At 36.0% G+C, this 20,650-nt stretch overlaps 1 protein-coding gene across 7 annotated transcripts in view; it reads right to left on the bottom strand.

Moving 5' to 3' along the window:
- Lmbr1 (limb development membrane protein 1) overlaps window positions 1-20,650 on the bottom strand; it is a 169,433-nt gene that overhangs the window by 92,287 nt on the left and 56,496 nt on the right. For 6 of the 7 annotated variants that reach the window (XR_007109804.1, XR_007109803.1, XM_047561137.1 and 3 more), the window contains exon 4: window positions 20,453-20,592. The exons of the other annotated variant lie outside the window; for it this stretch is intronic. Coding sequence is in view for 4 of the 6 variants with exons in the window: in XM_047561137.1 (XP_047417093.1) it covers window positions 20,453-20,592 (140 nt within the window). In the remaining 2 variants the exon portion in view is untranslated. The remainder of the gene's footprint in view (window positions 1-20,452; window positions 20,593-20,650) is intronic. 7 annotated transcript variants of the gene reach the window in all.

Here is a 20,650-nt window from a genome sequence, read left to right as displayed (position 1 = left end):
CCTCACAAACCCCTAAAATAATAACTAGCATTTACTGAGGCTGAAGTGCCAAGCACTATTCTAAGTGATTTGCAGATCTTCCCCAACTCATCTGCTCATCAAGCAGGCAGGCAGCACTGTGGACAGGGCTGGTTACCTCACTTGCCAAGCCTGCAGAACCTGCAACTGGCAGGGAGGACTATGCCTGAGACTTTAAAACCACTACACTACATCACGGAAGTTCCAGTGAACAATTCCAAGTGGAGGAAAGAAGGTAGCAGAGGCAAGCAAGCTCACATGACAGTTGCCCTTTTGGGGACATTTTGTACTCCTTTATAACGCTACTAAAAGGCAGCAACTAAAATAAGAATAGATCTAGAAAGACAGACCTTTAGGTATGTCATTGGCAGAGTGGCTCAGTATCACCTATTTTTTTAAAAAGACACTAGAATTTTAAATTGAGTCTCAAAATGATGGCTATCATCCTTACAAAAGTTTGTTAAAGCAAAGCAAAGATAAAAATCATGCCAAGTGTAATTTTAGTATAAATTCAGTACACAGCATGCAAAAGAAAGAGGCCCAGGTTCCTCCCATGTTTACTCCCAGGCAGGGCTCACAGCACTTCTGCACACAGTCCTGCACATGCTGCCAGGGAACAGGTGAGCCACAGCAAGCCATTCCCCAACTACTCAGGTTATGAAATGAATGTGCATGCTTTAGAATCACTCTCATCTTTTTGAAATGTGTATAATTAATTTAGCACTTGCACATCTTATCTAGAGAGATTCACTTTTTTTCTATAAAGTGACACAATTAATAATATGAATTTAGTTTCCTATCTAAAAGTCTGTATAGGTTTTATGAATTTATAGTACCCATTTATCTTTGTAAGAAATAAAATATTTTACAAAAATTTTTAGAAAGCAAGGACGTAACATCTTTTAGTGGAAAATTTTGAACTTTTTAAATTAAAATTGTTTTATATATTCTGACCCTTAAAAAATTACTTTTAAAGCTAAAGTTGGGCATAGTGGTGCACACCTGTAGTGCCAGCCTCAGGAGGAACACCTAAGCTCCAAGTTCAAGATCAGCCTAGGCAACACAGTGAAACACTGTTTCAAAAATAGTCATTTTATTGTTCCAATAACCAGAAAGAACTAAACACACACACACACACACACACACACACACACTTCATTTCAGAGACTTGGTCCATGTCCTGTCTGCACTTCATGTGGCAACCCTGTTAAGTCACAGGTTCTTCAGCTATAAAATGAGGCATAATGACATGTCTACAGCTGTTAAGTAGCAGATGAAATAATGCATGTACAAAAACCAGCACAATGCCTGTCACAAAATGAGCACTTAGTGATCTGGTGATTCTATCACCAGTTACTTTGCCAGATGCTACTAGTATGCAGTGCTGTCAGCCCCTCTGACAAACTGCCATCCTTCAGGGTCCCCAGGCTCAGGTGTCAGAGTCACCCTTCATCTCGTTCTGCCAGCTGCATCAGCTCCTGTTTTTGTTACCAGCAATCTGTATTTGTCCATCCACATTTTCCCCCTCCCTTATAAAAAGAGGTAAACTTCATGAACACTTTATCTAAAGTAAGAATAAATGAACCTTGTTCCATACTGTACCCTCCAGGTCCAGTTCATAAACTTTAGGTCATGGTCTCTGACCTCTATTTCAACTGCGCGACAGCATTTTATCTTCCTCAGGGTTTCTAAATAAGTTATTCCAAGACATAAGGTCTGACAATAATTAATATTATATGAACTATTATATACAAAATGGATATTCTTTTGTAGGCTGGAGAACTGTGATTGTTAATGTGTTGCTTTGTTCAGTCATGGTAGAAAACAAATGCTGGTTTTAAATCATTCGTGTTGTAAAAGATAAAACATCATTATGTCAAAGATTATACACAATTTACATGAGGTAGCTTTAATCCACAGTTCTTTCCGAAAACTATAAAAGAATTTGACCTACCATCTGTTACACCCAAACAGAGCAGGCACTGTGCTGGATGTGTGCTGGATGTGCACTGGATGTCAGGCACTGTCTGACATCTGTCAAGCCAGGTCCTCGCTTCACAGCCATCAAAAAGGTGCCCTGCCCAGGGCAGAAAGAAGGCTACACCGATCTTTCTGAGTTGCCGACATGACTTTAGGCAAAATAAATGTCCTATACTTCTCAATTCTTTATAGATGTCTACACTTGTATCACTATTATGTCTCTAGATCTAAGTTCCATGAGACATGCAGCACTTCTCTTCCTCATTTTTGATTCCCAGGTGTCTACTCCAGTTCTGAAGAATCAGTTAACAGTGAGCTGCTTGGAAGATATATCCTATATAGCTAGCCATTAACAAGGAATCACCCTCTAGGAAAAGCTCACAGGCCAAACTAAGGGAATAATCTTAGAATCGATTCTAAATCGTCAGTGCAAAATGAAAGCACAATGTATGCAAAAAAAAAAAATAAAAAGGATTAATTTTCACAACTTTATTTAGCTATAGCTCACATAAAATAAACTACACAATGTAGCTATGGTTTATAGGTTGAGTGTATCCTGCCCCAAAGGCTCATGTGGTGGAAGCTTGGTCTCCAGTATGGCCAAATTGAGGCGGCAGAACCTTCAGAGGTGGGGCCTAGGAGGAGAGGATCTGCCCTGGAGACAGGACAAGTGCTTTCCTCACAGGAGGCACTCATAGGAAATTTCTCGAGGGCAGTTGTTATAAAGAGATCCCACACCATACACTTAGCCCTCTCTGCACATAGATGTTTCTCCTTTCAGCTTCTCTGTGGTGACACAGCAGAAGATCAGAACCATGATCTTGAACCTCTAGAATTGTGAGGTAAATACCACTTTCCTTTCTGAAGTACCAGCCTTGGTACTTTGCTATAACAACATAAAATTGACTAATACATAGTATATAATTGATAAGTGCTGGCATAAGAGCACACCAGTGACACCAGCACCACTTTTCTATACCCTACGTCCTGTCACTCTCCTCCCACCCCTATTCCCAGTCGGCCATTGACTCCACACTTTAAAAAGCATTTTCTATAATTTTATATGAGTGGATCATGCATTCTGCATTCGTTTTTACCTTCTGTCATCCAGTATATTGAGATTTTTTTCAACACTGTGATTTGCAGTAGCATATGGTCAGACCAAAACTTACTGAACTGCATTCACCTGTAAATGGGCACCTGAGCTCTTCCCATTTTGTGGCTATTACAAATAAAGCCATTATGAACACTCATTCCCCTGTCTGTAGCAGACAAACGCTTTCCTTTCTTGTGAGTAAATACGAGGCATGGAATAGCTGGATTGTGCTGTAGGCATGTAGCTTATGAAAACATAGTGCTTTACACAGTGGCTGCATTTCACATTCCCACTAGCAAAGTTCAAGCTCACCTGAACTCACACCAAACATGGCAGGAGCAGTCTCTTTTAGTTGTAGCCATTTCAACAGATGCATGGTGGTATGCCATTGCCGTTTTAATTTGCATTCCCCTTGTAAATAATGATGTGAACACTTGGTCATGAGCTTACTTGCCATTGATGTCTTTTTTGGTAGAATGTCTCTTCAAGTCTGTTACCCATTTTTATACTGGGTTATTTGCTTATTACTGAGTTTGACAAGTTCCTTATATACACTGGATACAAGACCTTTATCTGGTATGGATTTGCTAGGTATTTCCTCACAATATCTTTTCTTTCTCTTGTCTTAAAAAGAACAAAATTTATTAAATTTAACAAAGTCAAGTTTATTGAAATTTTCTTTTCTGGATCATGATTTTGATATCCAAGAAATGATGACCTAACCCAATATCACAAAGATTCTTCTATGATTTCTTCTACAATTTTATTATTTTAGGATTTGTATTTAAGTCCATGATCCTTGGGAGTTACTTTTTGTATATGGTGCCATGTATGAACAGAAGTTCATTTTTGCCTATGATTATCATCCTATTGTTCCACTCTCGAAAAGATGTTTTTTTTACTAAATTATCTTTGTACCTTTGTCAAAAACCAATTGATAATGTATATGTGTGTCTTAAAAGAGTCTCTAAATTAGGTATTAAGTCCTCCAACTTTGTTTTCTTTCGAAATTGTTAAGGCTATAATACTAAGTTCACTGTATTCTCATCTGAATTTTAGATCAATTTGTCAATTTCTACCCAAAAGCATGTTGGGATTTTGATAGGCATTGTGTTCAATTTACAGATTAACATGGGCAGAACTGATAACAATATTGTTATGGATGGAATGTGTGTCCCCAAATTCACAAATTGGAACCTTAATTCTCAATGCAATGACATCTGGAGTAAGGGCCTATGGAAGGTGGTGAGTTCACAAGAGTGCCACCCTCATGATGGGACAGTGCCTCTATAAGCAGCAGCAGGACCAAGTTTTCTTTCTCTCTCTGCTCTCCACAGTGGAAGGATACACAATGACCACCTGTGAAGCAAGAACCTCCCCATGATGGACCCCGTGACATCAGACTGACAGCCTCCAGAACTGTGAGAAATAAATGTGTTGTTAAAGCCACCTGGTGTATGGTATTCTCCTGTAGTAGCCCAAACTGACAAAGACAACTGTCTTTGAATCTGTGAACACAGTATATGTCTTCATTAATCATGGCATACTTTAATAATTTCTTTCAGCAATGTTTGATAGTTTAAAATATATAGGTCTCACACATCCCTAAGTATTTCCTATTTTTGATATTTCTATATTTAAATGGTATTTATTTTTTAATTCAATTTCCAATTACTCATTGCCATATAGAAATACAATTGTGTTTTGGATATTTATCTTGTATCCTGCAACCTTTCACAATTTACTTGTTGGCTTTAATAAAATTCCATTAGAATTTCTACATAATCATATCATCTGTCAACAGATAGTCTTACTTTTTTCCAACTTGAGTGTATGTGTGTGTGTTTTTAATTTCCAGAAGAATGTCAAATACAAGTGATTAGGAGCAGTCTTGCCTTGTTCTTGATCTCAGGGAAAAAGTATTCATCCCTTTACCACTGGCTGATAGTACATGCAGGTTTTCCATCAGATGCTTTTTGTGAGGATGGTGCATTCCCTTAGAAAGCCACAATTGCTGAGATATTTTATCAGGAGTGGATGTCGAATTTCATCATGCTTTTTCTGAAAGTAATGTGACTTTTTTCTTGGCGTGTACATATAAGTTATACTTATTTTTCAAAAGTCATATTATCCTTCTTATATGCTACTATAGTTCATCTTCTAAAATTTTGTCTAGAATTTATACATCAGTGTTCATGAGTGATATTGGTCTATAGTTTTCATTTAATATATCTGTCAGGTTTTAGTAACAGGGTAATGTTGGTTTAATGAGTTAAGCAGTATTCCTTCACCTTCCATTTTCTGGAAGACTGGCATATGTATAACTGGCATTATTTCTTCCTTAAATACCCAGTAGAGCTGACAGTGAGATACTCTAGGTCTAGAGTTTTATTTGCAAGAATATTTGTAATATTCTCACAAAGTTTGAAAAGGTTTTAATAGTTTTTTTCCTCTCATGGAATTTGTTCATTTCTCAAAATTATTGAATTTACTGGCATAAAGATGTTCACTGTATGCCTTTATTATCCTTTAAATAGCTGTAGAATCTGTAATGTCAACTCTCTCATAATCTCAGAAAAAATTTTATGTTAATCAGCCTAGCATCATCTATCAATTTTATTGATCTCATTGATTTTGTTTTCTATTTCACTGATTTCTCCTCTTTTTAAAATTTCCTTTATTCTTCAGGATTCATTTGTTCTTTTTCATTTTTATGTTTTAATAGTACATTATAGGTATGCATACTAGCGGGGTTCATTTTGACATAATCACACAAGCATGGAATATGATTTGCTTCACTTCAGTCCCCAGGACTACTTCATTCCCTCCTCTGTTCCCCTTCCTCCATTCTACTGGTCTTCCTTCTGTTTATTTGTTTTTTTGTTTTTTTGTTTTTTTAATCAGTGCTTTGTAAGTATACAAAAAAGGTATACTATGGTATATCCATATATATCACAGTATCTCACTATGGTATATCTATATAGGCACATAGCGTAATTTGGTCAATTTCACTCCATAGTTCCTCCCTTTTCCTGTCCCTCCTGCTCCCCCCTCAATCCTCTTCTTTTACTTCATTGATTGCTCTCCTTTTTCTATTAAAATACAAAATATTATTTTCTATTAATATACAAAATACAATTTCTTAAGTTGGAATCTATGGAAACTGGTTTGAAATCTTTTTATCTATTCTAATAAGGGAGCTAGTGCTATAAATTGACCTTCAAACACTGTGTGCTTTTAAGATTTCTCTTTGCTACTAAATTGTAGCAACCTGATGATAAATATTAGTGAAATTTTCTTCATGTTTCTTGTGTATGAGGCTGAGTGCAGGAAGCACGTGGCAGAGCCAAGCTTGCTCACCTCATGGCTAGGAGAGGAAAGAAAGGAAGAAAAAGTTGCTAGGGCCCCACTGCCTCTTCAAGGACGTGGCCTCAGTGACCTGAAGGCCTCCCACTAAGCCCTATATCTTAAAATTTCCATTCTCAATGGCACCAACCCGAGAACCCAGGCTTAACAGGTGGGCTTCAAGGACACTCCAGGAAGTGTAATACAACTCATCTCTGTGCAGCTCTTTGCCTTCCAGAACTTGACCTGGTACATTACAGTCATCTTGGCCTTTCTGAACTTTCACCTTTTCTCCTCAACACAGAACACCAATTAGCTCCACCAGGTTCCCTCTCTTTGTACTGCAGTCTGGAAGCTCTCTCTGGGCGAAACCTTGCTTTGTCTCCCATCTCTGAGTAATTGCTACTGTACAGATAGTTTCCAATTTAAAATAGTTCAACTCATGATTTTACAGCTTTGCAATGGTTCAATGGCAATATGCATTTAGAAGAAACTGCAGTTTGAATTGTGACCTTTTCCCAGGCTAACCACATGAGGTGATACTTGCCAGCAGCAGCCTCCCAGCTCCCAGTCAGTCACACAACCACGTGGCTGACCAACCAACACTCTGCAGTGCACTCCATTGCTAGGCTATGATGTCTGGTAGGTCAGATCTATTAAATGCATCTTCAACTTCTGATAGTGTCAACTTAGGATGGATTTACTGGGATGTAAATCCTGAGTCCAAGAAGCACATGTATTTTCTTGAAAACCTAGTCCTTCTTAAACCCTATCTTAGTCAGATTATATTTAGTTTTAAAGTGTTTTTCTATCAACACTTGAATACTGGTGTTCTTAATTTTTCCTAACCCAAATCTGAGTTTTAGTTATTTATAAAACAATACAGGAAAATCTCCAGGCACAAAATACTGCAGTAGAAAGTGCTAGCTCTTTACCAACTTTCTGTTCTAATGGGTTTGTTAATCATAAAATGTTTTTTAATGAGTAGCTATCTAGTCTATGCAAGTTGACCTTCCAGATACTGAAATCTCAACTCCTTTTAAAATTTTTTTCAACATTCAGCAACAGAATAAAATCTTCATCATAAGATGAATAAACCTCCACTTCTTGTCTTAGTTTTCTTTTTTTAGATGCTTACTGTTTCCTACAGTGAATCTCTTTATTCTTTTGCCCTAAATACCTAAAATTTAACTATTCCATTGTGCATTTCTACAGTGGGTCTCCCAAATACTTTGCCAATGACATCAACTTTATTCTTTTCTTTCACACTCTTTCCATTGTTTTCTGATAAATTTACAAACTGAGGTCTCCTCAAATGATGGCTCACAAGAAATACTTTAAACATAATAATGAAACAATTGCAAAGCCTAACTTGAGTCAAGTTCTCCCTGCCCTTTTCAATACCTGCTACTTTCAATTCACTCTCAGAAAAGGGGAGAAAAGCACTTAGAAAAACAGGCATCAGTTTTCTGTCTTCTCCAAAGAATCACTTTTGATTGAAAGGACTTCTCTTCCTGTTCCTAATTGAGTAAAGGAAGGATCTTTGTTTCAGTAAAATACTTAAGCAGAACAGAGAAAACATTTCTAAGAATCTGAAATTAAGATTTGTTCAAAATAAGAGTGTACTTTTATTTTAGTGAACCAATTACAATATAGAAACATAAAAATTTGGAGTACAAAATAACTTAAGTTCTCCTTGTCCAATTCACTCATAAACCAAACTCTTTTTTAAAAGAGATTTAATAAGTTCTATAACTTACAAATGATAAGCCTCGGTTTAGATTCCAGATCTCTTGCTCTTTCTACATTACTATATGATAGCTCATACATATCATTCTGGGTGAAAAAGATACAATATTTTTAATTTTGTTAATATTAGCTGCCAAAAAGAACAAATCTGTTGAACAAAATTTTATTAAGGAAAAAATGAATATGATCTCCCATTAATTCTATCCATCAGTATAAAACAAAATGCTTAGTTGAGCCTGTGATCAGACTATAAGAGAGTAAAACAGAAAAAAAAAATTCTACATTTATTTTCTCAGTTGTTTAGGTGTGGGCGTTCACATGTACACCAAAGCCTTCTTAAAACACCAAAACATTTTTTAATTCAAAAAGATTTTAAAAACTCAATTTCAACAAAACGGAATATACTCTGTGTACTTAGTGTACTATAATGTACTCAACCAATAACATATTCATACTATTTATGTCTAAATGAGTGGCACTCTGCATCTGACAAGTCAGTATTTGGACCAATCAATGTATGACTTTTTTAAAAAGGGACTTTGACTCTGTCACTCCATTTTTCCACTTATAAAACAGGCTACAAGTCATGTGACTCTTAGGAAGAACAGAAATCACACCTAAAATGTTAAACAAAGAAATGACAATGCCGCCCCAATGCTCATCCTCAAGATGATACAAATGATCCAAAAAAACTGAAAAAGTCCAATACACACTAGCACTTAGACAAGAGAAAGATAAGAAAAATGATGTATTATAGTTAAAGTTAGCTCTCATCTCTTTCTTTAAAGAAGTATTCTCGATAGCTTCTCTCAAAAATGCTTACACAGGCCAGGCATGGTCACACACAACTGTAATCCCAGCGGCTCAGGAGGCTGAGGCAGGAGGATCATGAATTCAAATCTAGCCTCAGCAACAGTAAGGTGCTAAGCAACTCAGTGAGACCCTGTCTCTAAATAAATACAAAATAGGGTTGGGGATGTGGCTCAGTAGTTGACTGACCCTGAGTTCAATCCCCAGTATCAAAAAAAAAAAAAAAAAAAAGCTATACAACAAAAACCTATACACAACATTAAAAATAAGTAAAAATGATAATGACAAAAATTAAGCATAAAAGACAAACTGTAAAGAAATACACCAACTTATGAATGGAGCACAATTACAGATGATTTTTTCTTCCTATTTCTCTGTATATTTTAAGTTTTCTAAAAGGAACAGAGACCATATTCTCAAAATCAGAAGCAAGTATTTATCTACTTTTGTGAAATACATAATTATCCATATCCCTATATAACTTCTCCCGTAAGAGGCATAAAAAGAGCAAGAAACAAAGCTGAACTGAGATGGTGGTGCTGAGCTAGCCTCACTCATTAGCCACCTAGTTCACTCTATTTACTAGTCTCACTGCCTGCAAAATTCAAATTTTAGCCTCAGCAAAATTACTAATTATCACATATCAAGAACCTCAAAATAGCTGTCAACTGCTAGGCACAGTAGTACATGCCCATAACCCCAGCTACTTGATAAACTGAGGCAGAAGGATTACAAGTCTGAGGCCAGCCTGGGTAACTTATTGATTCTATGTCAAAAAATAAAACAGGCTGGGGATGTAGTTAAGTGGTACAATACTCGCCTAGCATTGTTTGATCCTCAGTCCTGCAAAGAAAAGAAAATTGTTTTCAAATGTTTACAACCGTGAATATAAATCCTCAAATACTAAGGGTATTCTACTATATTTTTATAATCAGAAAAAAATTATTATTCATAGTACAAAAAGGAGAAATTTTACTGATCTACAAGTACACATACTTCCAGAATGTATGTATCTTTCATAGAATGAAAACTACAAATTCAAATTCTTCTCTGAAAGTCAAAAGTGATTCTACAGGTGAAACTGAACACACCCAATCTCATCTGAAAGTCAGAAGTTAAAAAATAAAACCTACCTTAGGCAAAAGTTCACAAAGTAGCAAGAAGTATCTACTCTAACCAATACATTCACTTAAAAATTAAAACTAAGATAGTTATCAAAAACTAAATAAAGAAATTTCATCAAGAGTTCATAATGAGCAGCAGCACCTGATGGACAACTATAGAAAATAATTCAGGATCCAAAGGATCTGAATACCAATCAATTCAGTGTGTCATGAAATCAGATGCCCTTTTTCATGTGCTTATCTACCAGTCTTCTCAGTCTAAATAATAAATGTGAAAAACTAAGCTTGTTAACCAGAATAAATGTGAAAGATTCAGATGAATAGAGTTTATGGTGATCCAATTATAACATCTATAATATAAAAGACAGTTAATTACTAAGATAAGATTAATATACAGATATAATAATGTATCTAATAGACATTACTAAATAGTTACATTCTTGGCAACTACGCAACATCAGTAAGTTTCTAGCTTTTTACCAACATACATCATGCCTACACATGGAAATATCCCTTACTATTTTATGATTCTGATAGACCATTCTTAAATTAAGAATTACTGTTAAACTGAATACATTTATTTTATTTACATTATTTATTAACTTAGTCAAAAATCTCTTCCTCATAAAGCTAAAATTGCATGTTTCAATATAGTAAAACTCTAAAAATTCAGAAATGTTGTACACTGACTAAATCAGTATTATGACAACGTACATGAAAGATATTCAATGCCCCACTCCCAAAAGAAGTTTGAATTGAAAGATTAATGCTCCCAAAATACTTGGTTTAAAACAAAACCAAACAGATAATCACAGGATTCATTAATTTTTAACTGCATCTACTGGAGTCACAAAATATTTCAAAATATAATATATAATTCTATGAAAAATATAATTTATCATTTTCTTGTATAAACCTTTCATGAATTTAAGTTAGAAAAGTAATCAAAGTTAAGCCATATTCAATAGCTTCCAAAACAACAAAACCAAGTTTAAACCAATATTTCAGTAGAAATGAAGAATCCAATTGTCCAAAAGTGACATAATTTTTTAAAATTCTTCCAAGAAAGTGTAAGCATGGGAAAAAAGAGAAGCATGTTTTCCTTTCGAATAGTGTTCAAAGAACCTTAGAATCAGAGGAGTCGTTAAGTGGTAAAACTGCTCACCTCAACATACAAGTTTTTTTTCTTATAACAAAGAGCAATGTATTGTCCCTAGTATAAATGTCATATGATACAAATAAGAAAAAAAAATTGTATAATATAATCCTACTACCCTGATAAAAACACTATTATACCCTTATTTTTGGCTTACTGTTTGTGACGCTGGGGATTAAGCCTAGGACCTCACATGTTAGATGAGTATTCTACCACTGAGCCATACCACCAGTCTTTTTTTTACTTTTAATGAGATAGGGTTTTGTTCAGTTACCCAGGCTGGCTTTGAAATTGCAATCCTCCTGCCTCAACCTCCCAAGTAACTGGGATTAAAGGAATAAAGTATGGCACTCACTAAACCTGGGTATTTACCCCCCAAGATATTTTTCTTTGGTCCTACGTACATGCATACTTATTCCTTTTTACTAAAGGGACATCAGGCTATAAGTATGCTTTTTTCCAACATATTTGTATATCAACTATAATAGACAAAAAGGCACTCCACTGTTTGAATCTACCAAATTCAATTAAGGCTAATTTCCTACTCCAAACATTTAGATTGTTTTTATTTTTAATATCGTACATAATACCTTAATATCCAGATTTTAATTTTTAATTTATTTGTTCTAATTAGTTGCACATGACAGTAGAATGCATTTATACATTTTGATAGATCATACATAAATGGAGTGGCTTTTTGATGCACATTATAATAAATGACTAAACTTTTAATATTAATAAATTCTTAATGACATTTAACTAATAATGGTACAATAAAACTTATTAAACACTTTAATAAATTTACAAGCAAATATTTGCTTTTTAAAGTTTGCTTGCAATCTAAAAAAGTCTGTTTTGACTTTCAATGGAACTTAAAACTGTGTTTTTTAAAAAAGATGATTTTGCATTGTTCCTTCATTTCCCAAACAGCACTATCATCTGTTGCTGATAACAAATCAAAACAAAGCACACAGTCCCTGCCAAGACTAGTCTGATTCACTGCGGTTAATTTTGAATAGACAAAAGCCCAGTTGGGACATCAGGCTATAAATGTGTATTTCTAGATTTGGTCCTAAGTGAATGGACAGTGAAGAAAACCTTGGGCCCCAGTGAGGGGAAAATACCTCAAATGCTGAAGAACTATTTCCTGACTTTAAAGCTACAACTTAACTCTATCATTTTTCTATCTACCAAAATTTACAATTACTTGGTTCTTAATTTTAAACTCACATGACATAAAGGTAACCACTTTAAAGTTAAAAAAAAAAAAAAAAAAAAAAATCAGTGCATCTAGCATACTCAAAATGCTTGCAACTACCACCTCTATCCACTTCCAGAACATTTTCAGCATCTGGAAGGAGACCCACCCAGCAAGCAGTTGTATCATTGCCTTTCCATTTAAGGAACTGAAGAATTTCATGTTTTGTTTTGTTTTGTTTGTTTGTTTGTGTTGTTGTTGTTGTTGTTGCATGTAGTACTAGAGATTGAACCTAGGGTCTAACAAATGCTAGGCAAATGCTCTACCACTGATCTACACTTCCAGTTCTTTTTATTTTTTATTTTGAGACAGGGTCTCACTACCTTACCTAGGCTGACCCCAAACTTGTGATCCTTCTGTCTCTGCCTCCCAAGTAACTGGGATTATAGACATGTGTCACCACATCTGACTCCACTAACTTGTTCTGGTTTTTGGTACTGGGATTGAACACAGTGGTGCTTAACCTGTAATCCACATCCCCAGACCTGTCTACTTTTCATTTTGAGACACAGCCTCACTGAGTTGCTTAGGGCATTGTGAAATTGCTGAGGCTGGCTTTGAACTTGTGATCCTCCTGCTCAGTCTCCCAAATCACTGGGATTATAGGCCACAACACCATGTCCAGATCTACTAACTTTTTAACAGTATTTGAGAAACAAAAAGTAAATAGAAATGGATTTTTTCCTACCCATTTTCACCCCTTTTTATTTTAATTATTTCAACAATTTTAAAAAACGTTGCCATTTTTATTTGTCACCTCTGCTCTCTTTGTCCCTTCCTATAGTAAACTGCAGCTGTTGGCATGCCATGGGTCATACTAAATGAAAGATGAAAAGGCCATACAACATCAAGTTGACCAGTGACAAAGACTTTCAGCAAGATCTCAATAACCAGAGCATCACCAGTTCTGTCTAATCCAGGGCTCCAGTGTCATATTTTATAAAATGTTTCAAACTGTTTTAATCATCTTCTCATTGCGGTCAGACACACATCTTGTTATATGATATGTAATCTCAGAACTAAGGTTATTTATATTATGTATGTATGTATATGTATGTATGTATGTATGTATGCTCTGGCCCACTGAAGTTAAGTCACATTCCCAGGAAATAAGACTAATGTCTAACATCTTGAACCTGTGCATGCAAAATCCCAACACAGTATTTAAGACAAACTAAATACATTTACACACACAAAAGCATTATCAACACATATTCAGCCTCTATTCCACGTGACTTACACATTAAAAGCATGATCAATCAAAAACATTCATATTGACAATCTTATAGTATAAACCATTCTTGCCAAATTAAAATAATCTCTACCAAAGTATTCCTAATGATAGAATAACTTTTAATCCTTTGATCAATGAATATTTGTTAACACTTTTTTTTTTTAAAACAGGGGAGAGCACGAACACAGTCCCAATGTCCAAGTACTAAAACAGAAATTCCATGAGAGATTAAAGGAACTTCGGAAATTTTCTAAGTCCTCAAAGAATCCCACAAATATGGTAAAATGTAAATGACTGACAAATGAACACAGCTGATATAACTGTGTACGTGAGAGAAATAATCAGACCTTCTGGACACTGGCTCTGATCTGACGTTGATCACACTAGACTCAAAGCAGGAACTTAAAGAGGTCACATGACCAATGGAGTTTTAGCTCAGGTCACACTCACAGTGTGTCCCTGAACCCATCCTCTGGTTACTTCCCCAGTTCTGGCATGCATAAGTAGAATACACACACTCAGCAGCTAGTAGAATCCATGCATTGGTTCCCTGACCTCTGCAGTGAGGACTACCTATGGGAAAAGGTCAAGGGGAAACCACTGAACTGCATCTACCTAGGAAACCAGTAAACAAAGCAATACCACAATCTTGGAGGAATTGCAAAGATTACCACAACTATCAGGGATTGAAAGATGCAGGGGTAGCAATTCCCACTACACCCCTATTCACCTATAAGCCTGTGAAGAAGACAATCTGAGAGAATGACAGTGGATTATCATAAGCTTAGGGAATGACCCTATTTGCAGTCACTGTGCCAAATGTGATTCCAATGCTTGAGCAGATCAACACATCCTCTGGTACCAGATATGTAGCTATTAAGAAGGCAAATACCTTTTCTCCATCCCTGTCAATCAAGACAACCAGAAGCACTTACTTTCAGCTGGTAAGGCCAGAAATATACTTTCCTGTCTGATCTCAGTGGTCTACCAACATTCCAGCACTGTGATCATTTGTTTGCAGGGCTCTTAATTGCCTTTCCCTTTCATAAGCTACCACACTGGTTCATTACAGTGATGACATTATGCTGACTGGATCTAGTGAGTCCAAAATAGCAACTACTCTGGACTTATTGATAATATATTTATGTGTCAGAGGATGGAAAATAAATCCTAGTAAAATTCAGGGGTCTTTTTCCTCAGTGAAATTTCTAGAAGTCAAGTGGTGTTGAGTATTTTCAGACATTCCTTCTATGATAGAAGATAAGTGGTTGTACCTGGGCCCTCCTACACCAAAAAGACATTCAGTGGGCCACCTTGGATTTTGGAGGCAATAAATTTCTCATTTGGATCAGTTACTCCAGCCCATTTATTAATTTACCTAAAAGGTGCTAGTATTTAAGGGGGCCCAGAAGAGAAGGCTCTGCAACAGATCCAGGTTGCTACACAAATTACTGCCCCACTTGGGCCATGTGATCCTGTAGATCTAAAGGTGCTTTAAGTGTTAGTGGTAAGTAACGATACAGTCTGGAGCCTCTGTCAGGACCTCATGGATGAATCACAGAAAGGCCCTTAGAATTTTGAAGCAATGTCCTGCCATTCTCTTTGGATAACTAGTCTCCTTATGAGAAACAGCTGTTGACCTGATACTGGGCTTTAGTAGAGACTGAATCTTTAACCATATATCCTAAGATGCCCATCAGAACTGGGTATGTTATGAACCCTCAATCCAAAAAGGTGGACAGCACAACAGTATTCCATCACCAAAAGGAAGGGGTATATATGTGCTCAGGCCTAAGAAGGTCCTGAAGGAATAAGTAAGTTCACAAAGAAGTGGCCCAAATGTCCATGGTTCTCATTCCTACTACACTGACTCCTCTCTCAGCCTGTATCTGTCTGCTGTCCCAAAGAGAATCTCTACGAAAGCTGACAGGAAGTGGAAACCTGGGCCTGGTTTAGCACAGTCTGCAGGAAATGCAAGCACCACCTGAATGTGGACAGTAATGGTACTACAGCTCCTCTCTGGACATCTCTGAAGGAAAAAGGCAAAGGGAAATCTTCTTAGTGGGCACAACAATGGACAGCTAATTTGGCTGTTTGTTTTACTTGGAAGAAGAAATGGTGAAATGTGTAATTACACATCAATTAATGGGGCTGTAGCCAATGGTTTGGATGATTAGGAACTGGAAGAAACATAAGTGGAAATTGGTAACAAGAAAATCTGGGATAGACGGATGTGGACAGACATCTCTGAATAGGCAAATAAAAGGGTAAAGATATCTGCATCTGGGTTGGTGATATAGCTCAGTTGGTAGAGTGCTTGCCTTGCAAGCACGAGGCCCTGGGTTCAAATCCCCAGCACCACAAAAAAAAAAAAAAAAAAAAAAAAAAGATATCTGCATCTCATGTGAACGCTCACCAAAGAGTGACCTCAGCCAAGGGAATCTTAATAGTCAAGAGAATAGGATGACCCAAAGGGATGGGACGACTATGGGTACCAGTCAGTCCCTTTCCCCAGTTATGCCTGTCATCACCCAGGGGTTCAGGTACAAAGTGGCCTTGGTGGCAGGAAGGGAGTTTGTACATAGGCCCAGCAACATGGATTTCTACTCACCAAGACACCTGGCTATAGTCACTGCTGAAGGTCCAATCTGCCAGTTGTGATGCCTGTCTTCTAAATTTCTACACTAGATATGTATTTCTTTAGACACACAAAAACACGTACATACATGTGTTTATCTGTGTTATGGCCTATGTATAATAATAAACAATTAAAAAAACTTTCCATAGCACTGTCATATCTCCATACTACATGCAATGGAAACAAAATTCATGCTTTGCTTATGAAAACCTCCATAAAATATGTCAACTTTTAAAAATTTAGTAGAACCAAAGTGTTACAAAACTGCAGTCTTTAAAACACTAGCATAAGGGCTGGGGATATAGCTCAGTTGGTAGAGTGCTTGCCTCACAAGCACAAGGCCCTGGGTTCAATCCCCAGCACTGCAAAAAAAAAAAAAAAAAAAAAAAAAAAAAAAAAAAAAAAGCATTAGCATAGGAACAAATAGACAAAAAAGAGGGAAAGAAGAAGGAATTAAAACTCAGCATTTATTTTTTCTTACCTACTCTGGACCATTTGACTAGGTTTTTTTACGCTGTATACATATTCTAAATATCCCATTTTAAAACTCTATTAATTAGGTCTTGCTATATTTATTTTACTGATGAAAGACTAAAACTTTGAAAGCTTAAACAAATTCATTAGGGTTGCTTCTAGTAAAATGCAAAGCTGAAATTCAAACCCAGATCTATCTGACTCCAAAATCTGTGTACCCAAGCTCAGAAACAAACCCTATGTAATAATTTACCAAGTTGAAAATAAAGTATTTCTTGAAAAGTAGAGAAAAAATATATTCCATTGATGGTACTGTAATGATGAGTTAACTTTGGGAAAGAGACTAGAGAAAAGGTAGTTGATATAAATTCCAGAGGGAATAAACAGATAAGTATAAACAAAACCATTTAAAAATACACAAGAAGAAAAAAAGTTAGATTTGTCACATCTTAGGATGAGAAAGAATCTTCTAAATATAAATATAGTCAGAAAAACCAAAGGAAGAAAAGGACCAGATAACATAAAAATCGTAAAAATCAAAAGAGCAAATAAATTTAAAAAGCAAAATTAAAACCAAAAAATGTAAACATGGAAATTAAATAATAATTATTCAATATAATTAAATAATGTGTTTCACATCAACACACAAAAAGATTACATAAATCAACATGAAAATGAAACAGAAAAGGACAAAAGACACAGAACAAATTATAAATGTATCCGATGTTTTTATATCTTTGTGCCCCACAAAGAGAAGGAAGCCAGCCAGTGCCTGGAGTATGACACACAGAGGGGAAAGCCAGCCAGTGCTCAGATTAACACATCTGTAGACACAGTCAGTGCACATTACAGTCACTGAAAATGCTTTCAAGAACATCAAATGGCATGAAAAACATTCACAATTTGATATTAAATGCTTGAAAAGATGTGAATACGTACATACATACAGTGAGAAAAGAGTGGGCTTTATTTTCTTCTTTGTACTGTTCCCTATTTTCCATCTTTCTATAGGGAACATATACCACTTTTATGTTCAGGAAAGAAGAAAGAAGTTATTGTTGCTCCTGATGTTCTTAGCATGCAGGGCCTGAGTCACGGCGACAGCTAAAGGAATGTGAAGGAACCTCACCTACAAAAGGTACATTCTGTACTTCCTCAACATTCTGCATTTTCTCAAATTTACTCATCTCATACATTAAACTGGTAAATCAGTGACCTCTTACATTTTACTTGTTCCTTACTTTTGGATTAGTTATGACGAATATGATAGCAACTAAAAGAAAAGTTGCAGCAATTTAAGGAATGCAAGAACTATTTCAGCATCCCCAGCAGTTAACATGATAATATGACAAGGCAAGTTATCCCAGTGCTTATGTCTACTTGGGAGCTCCAAATGCAGTGACCTACACCACACATTTAATGGAAAGAAGCTATATCTATCTGACACATCTGCTTCTAGTCCAATGGCAAGTCAGCTGAATGTTATTAAAGTAGGACATTCTACCATTAACTCAGAAGAAGGGTCCTTGGTAAGAAAAAGAAAATTTTTACCTTAAAACATAGTATGAAGGAATTCAAATATGCAGCAAACACTTGTCACTGACTACTCTTCTTCAAGATACTATTTCATAAGCTGGGGTTATGGCTCAGTGGTACAGCACTTGCCTGGCATTTGTGGGGCACTGGGTTCAATCCTCAGCACCACATTAAAAAATAAATAAAATAAATTTATTTTTTAAAAAGATACTATTTCATAAAAATGACAGTCTTCACTAATTTCAAAATGTTTCATCAGGATGGGGGGGAATCTGAATCCACACAAAAACATCTGAAAATGAGATGCTCTAATTCTGTTACCTGCATTTGATTTTCAAAAAGAATGTATCTAACCCACCATATAACTATCAAATCCCATTATCTATAGCAAAATAACTATTAACTCTAATAACTAATAACTATTAACCAATAATTAATGACACTAATAAAACAACACTTATAATAACAGTAACAAAAATTAATGCTAATAAAATAGGGGAGTATGGGTGGGATAAGAAAGGAAAATATCAAAATCTCTAAAAACATTAATGAATTCTAACAGATAATTATAAAAGAATTATACCAGCATGCTCTAAGAGAGAAAACAGTTTAGTGTACCTACACTAAATTAATATATAAAAAACAGTAAGGCTTCTTCAGAAAGAAAACAAAGAGAAAGAGCTGAGGATGTATCTCAGAGGTAGAGCACTTGCCTAGCATGCTCAAGGACCTGGGTTCCATCCCCAGCATCACCTTGAGAGAGAGAGAACCTCACAGTCTAAATAACATATAGTGCCTATTAAGAGACAGGTGTTTTACATTAGTTATATTTCAAAAATCAAGCCTTCGAGATAGATTTTGTCATCCTAATTTGTTTGCCATTCCTAAAAGATAGAAAACGGAGATCAGACAATAACTGTGACTTGCCCAGTGTTTTAGTTTTTCTTCACTGTAACCAAAATACCCAACAAGAACAACTTAGAGCTTGGAAGGCTGAGACAGGAGGACTGAAAGTTTGAAGCCAGCCTCAGCAATTTAGTGAAGCCCTCAGCAACTTAGCAAAATCCTGTCTCAAAACAAAATAAAAAAAGAACTGGGGATATGGTTCATTAAATAACCACTCCTGGGTCAATCCCTAGTGCCAAAAAATAGAATAATTTAGAGGAGAAGTTTATTTTGGCTCACAGTTTCAGAGGACTTAGTCCACAGTCAGCCAACTCCACAGCTCTAGGCCCAAAGTGAGGCAGAATATCAGAGCGGAAGGGTATGGAGGAGAAAAGCAGCTCAGACATGGCAATCAGGGAGCAGAGAAAGAGAACTCCTCACCATGGACAAAATATTAAACCCAAAGACATACATCCTCTAGCCACACTACCTGCCTGAAGTCACCACCCAGTTAATCCACATCAGTGGATTAGGTAACAGCTCTCACACTCTAATCATTTCATCTTGGAACATCCTTTCACTGTCCTACACATGAGCTCTTGGGAACATCTCATGTTCAAACCATCCCAGGGTATGCTAGAAAGTGGCTGACCAAAGCTGGAATACAAGTCCACTTCCCTTCAAAGCAATATATCTTGTTATTCATATTGTCAGTCATTTTTTTTTTTTTAATCACAAAGTTTATACTTGACAGAGTGTGTTTTCCCCCTTCCATCGTGTATTTCAAAATGACAAAGGAAACTAATAGAAATCAAATGGTCTCTGATTTTTCAGGTCTTCACTAGAAATTGAGACCTTGTGACAAAACCAATTAAATCAAATTTGTCTTCCTAAATATTTAAATGAAGATATTTTATCAAAATCATAGTAAGTATTAAACTGCTTCTTGGTTAAATGAGAGAGAAAAGTCTTTCACACCTTGAAACAGGATGGTAAGTAAAATTCAGTTTTCTGATTTATTGGGGCCCTAATGATTTACTAGAGAAAGTTGCAAATTATGAAGGAAACTAAGAAAAGAAAAATTTAAAAATACAATGTAGTAAGAAATTAAAATGTTAAGCATGATTATACCAAGCAACATATACTAACCATGAATCAGGGAGCCATTTAGCCACTGAATATAGTAGTTTTGAGGAAAAGAAAGCAGGATTTCATTGCTGATTATTGAGAAGGGTAAAAGCAAAACAGCCCCAGCTGAAACTGCTAAAGTGAAGGTGCTCAAAAACAACCTGGAAGAGAAAAGAGTCATGGTCACTAGTGATATATATGTAAAGTCAATGAACACAG

This window comes from Sciurus carolinensis, chromosome 8 (assembly GCF_902686445.1).
Source record: "Sciurus carolinensis chromosome 8, mSciCar1.2, whole genome shotgun sequence".
NCBI lineage: Eukaryota > Metazoa > Chordata > Mammalia > Rodentia > Sciuridae > Sciurus > Sciurus carolinensis.
The sequence above is the reverse complement of the archived record's forward strand: the minus strand, read 5'-3'. Positions and strand labels throughout refer to the sequence as shown.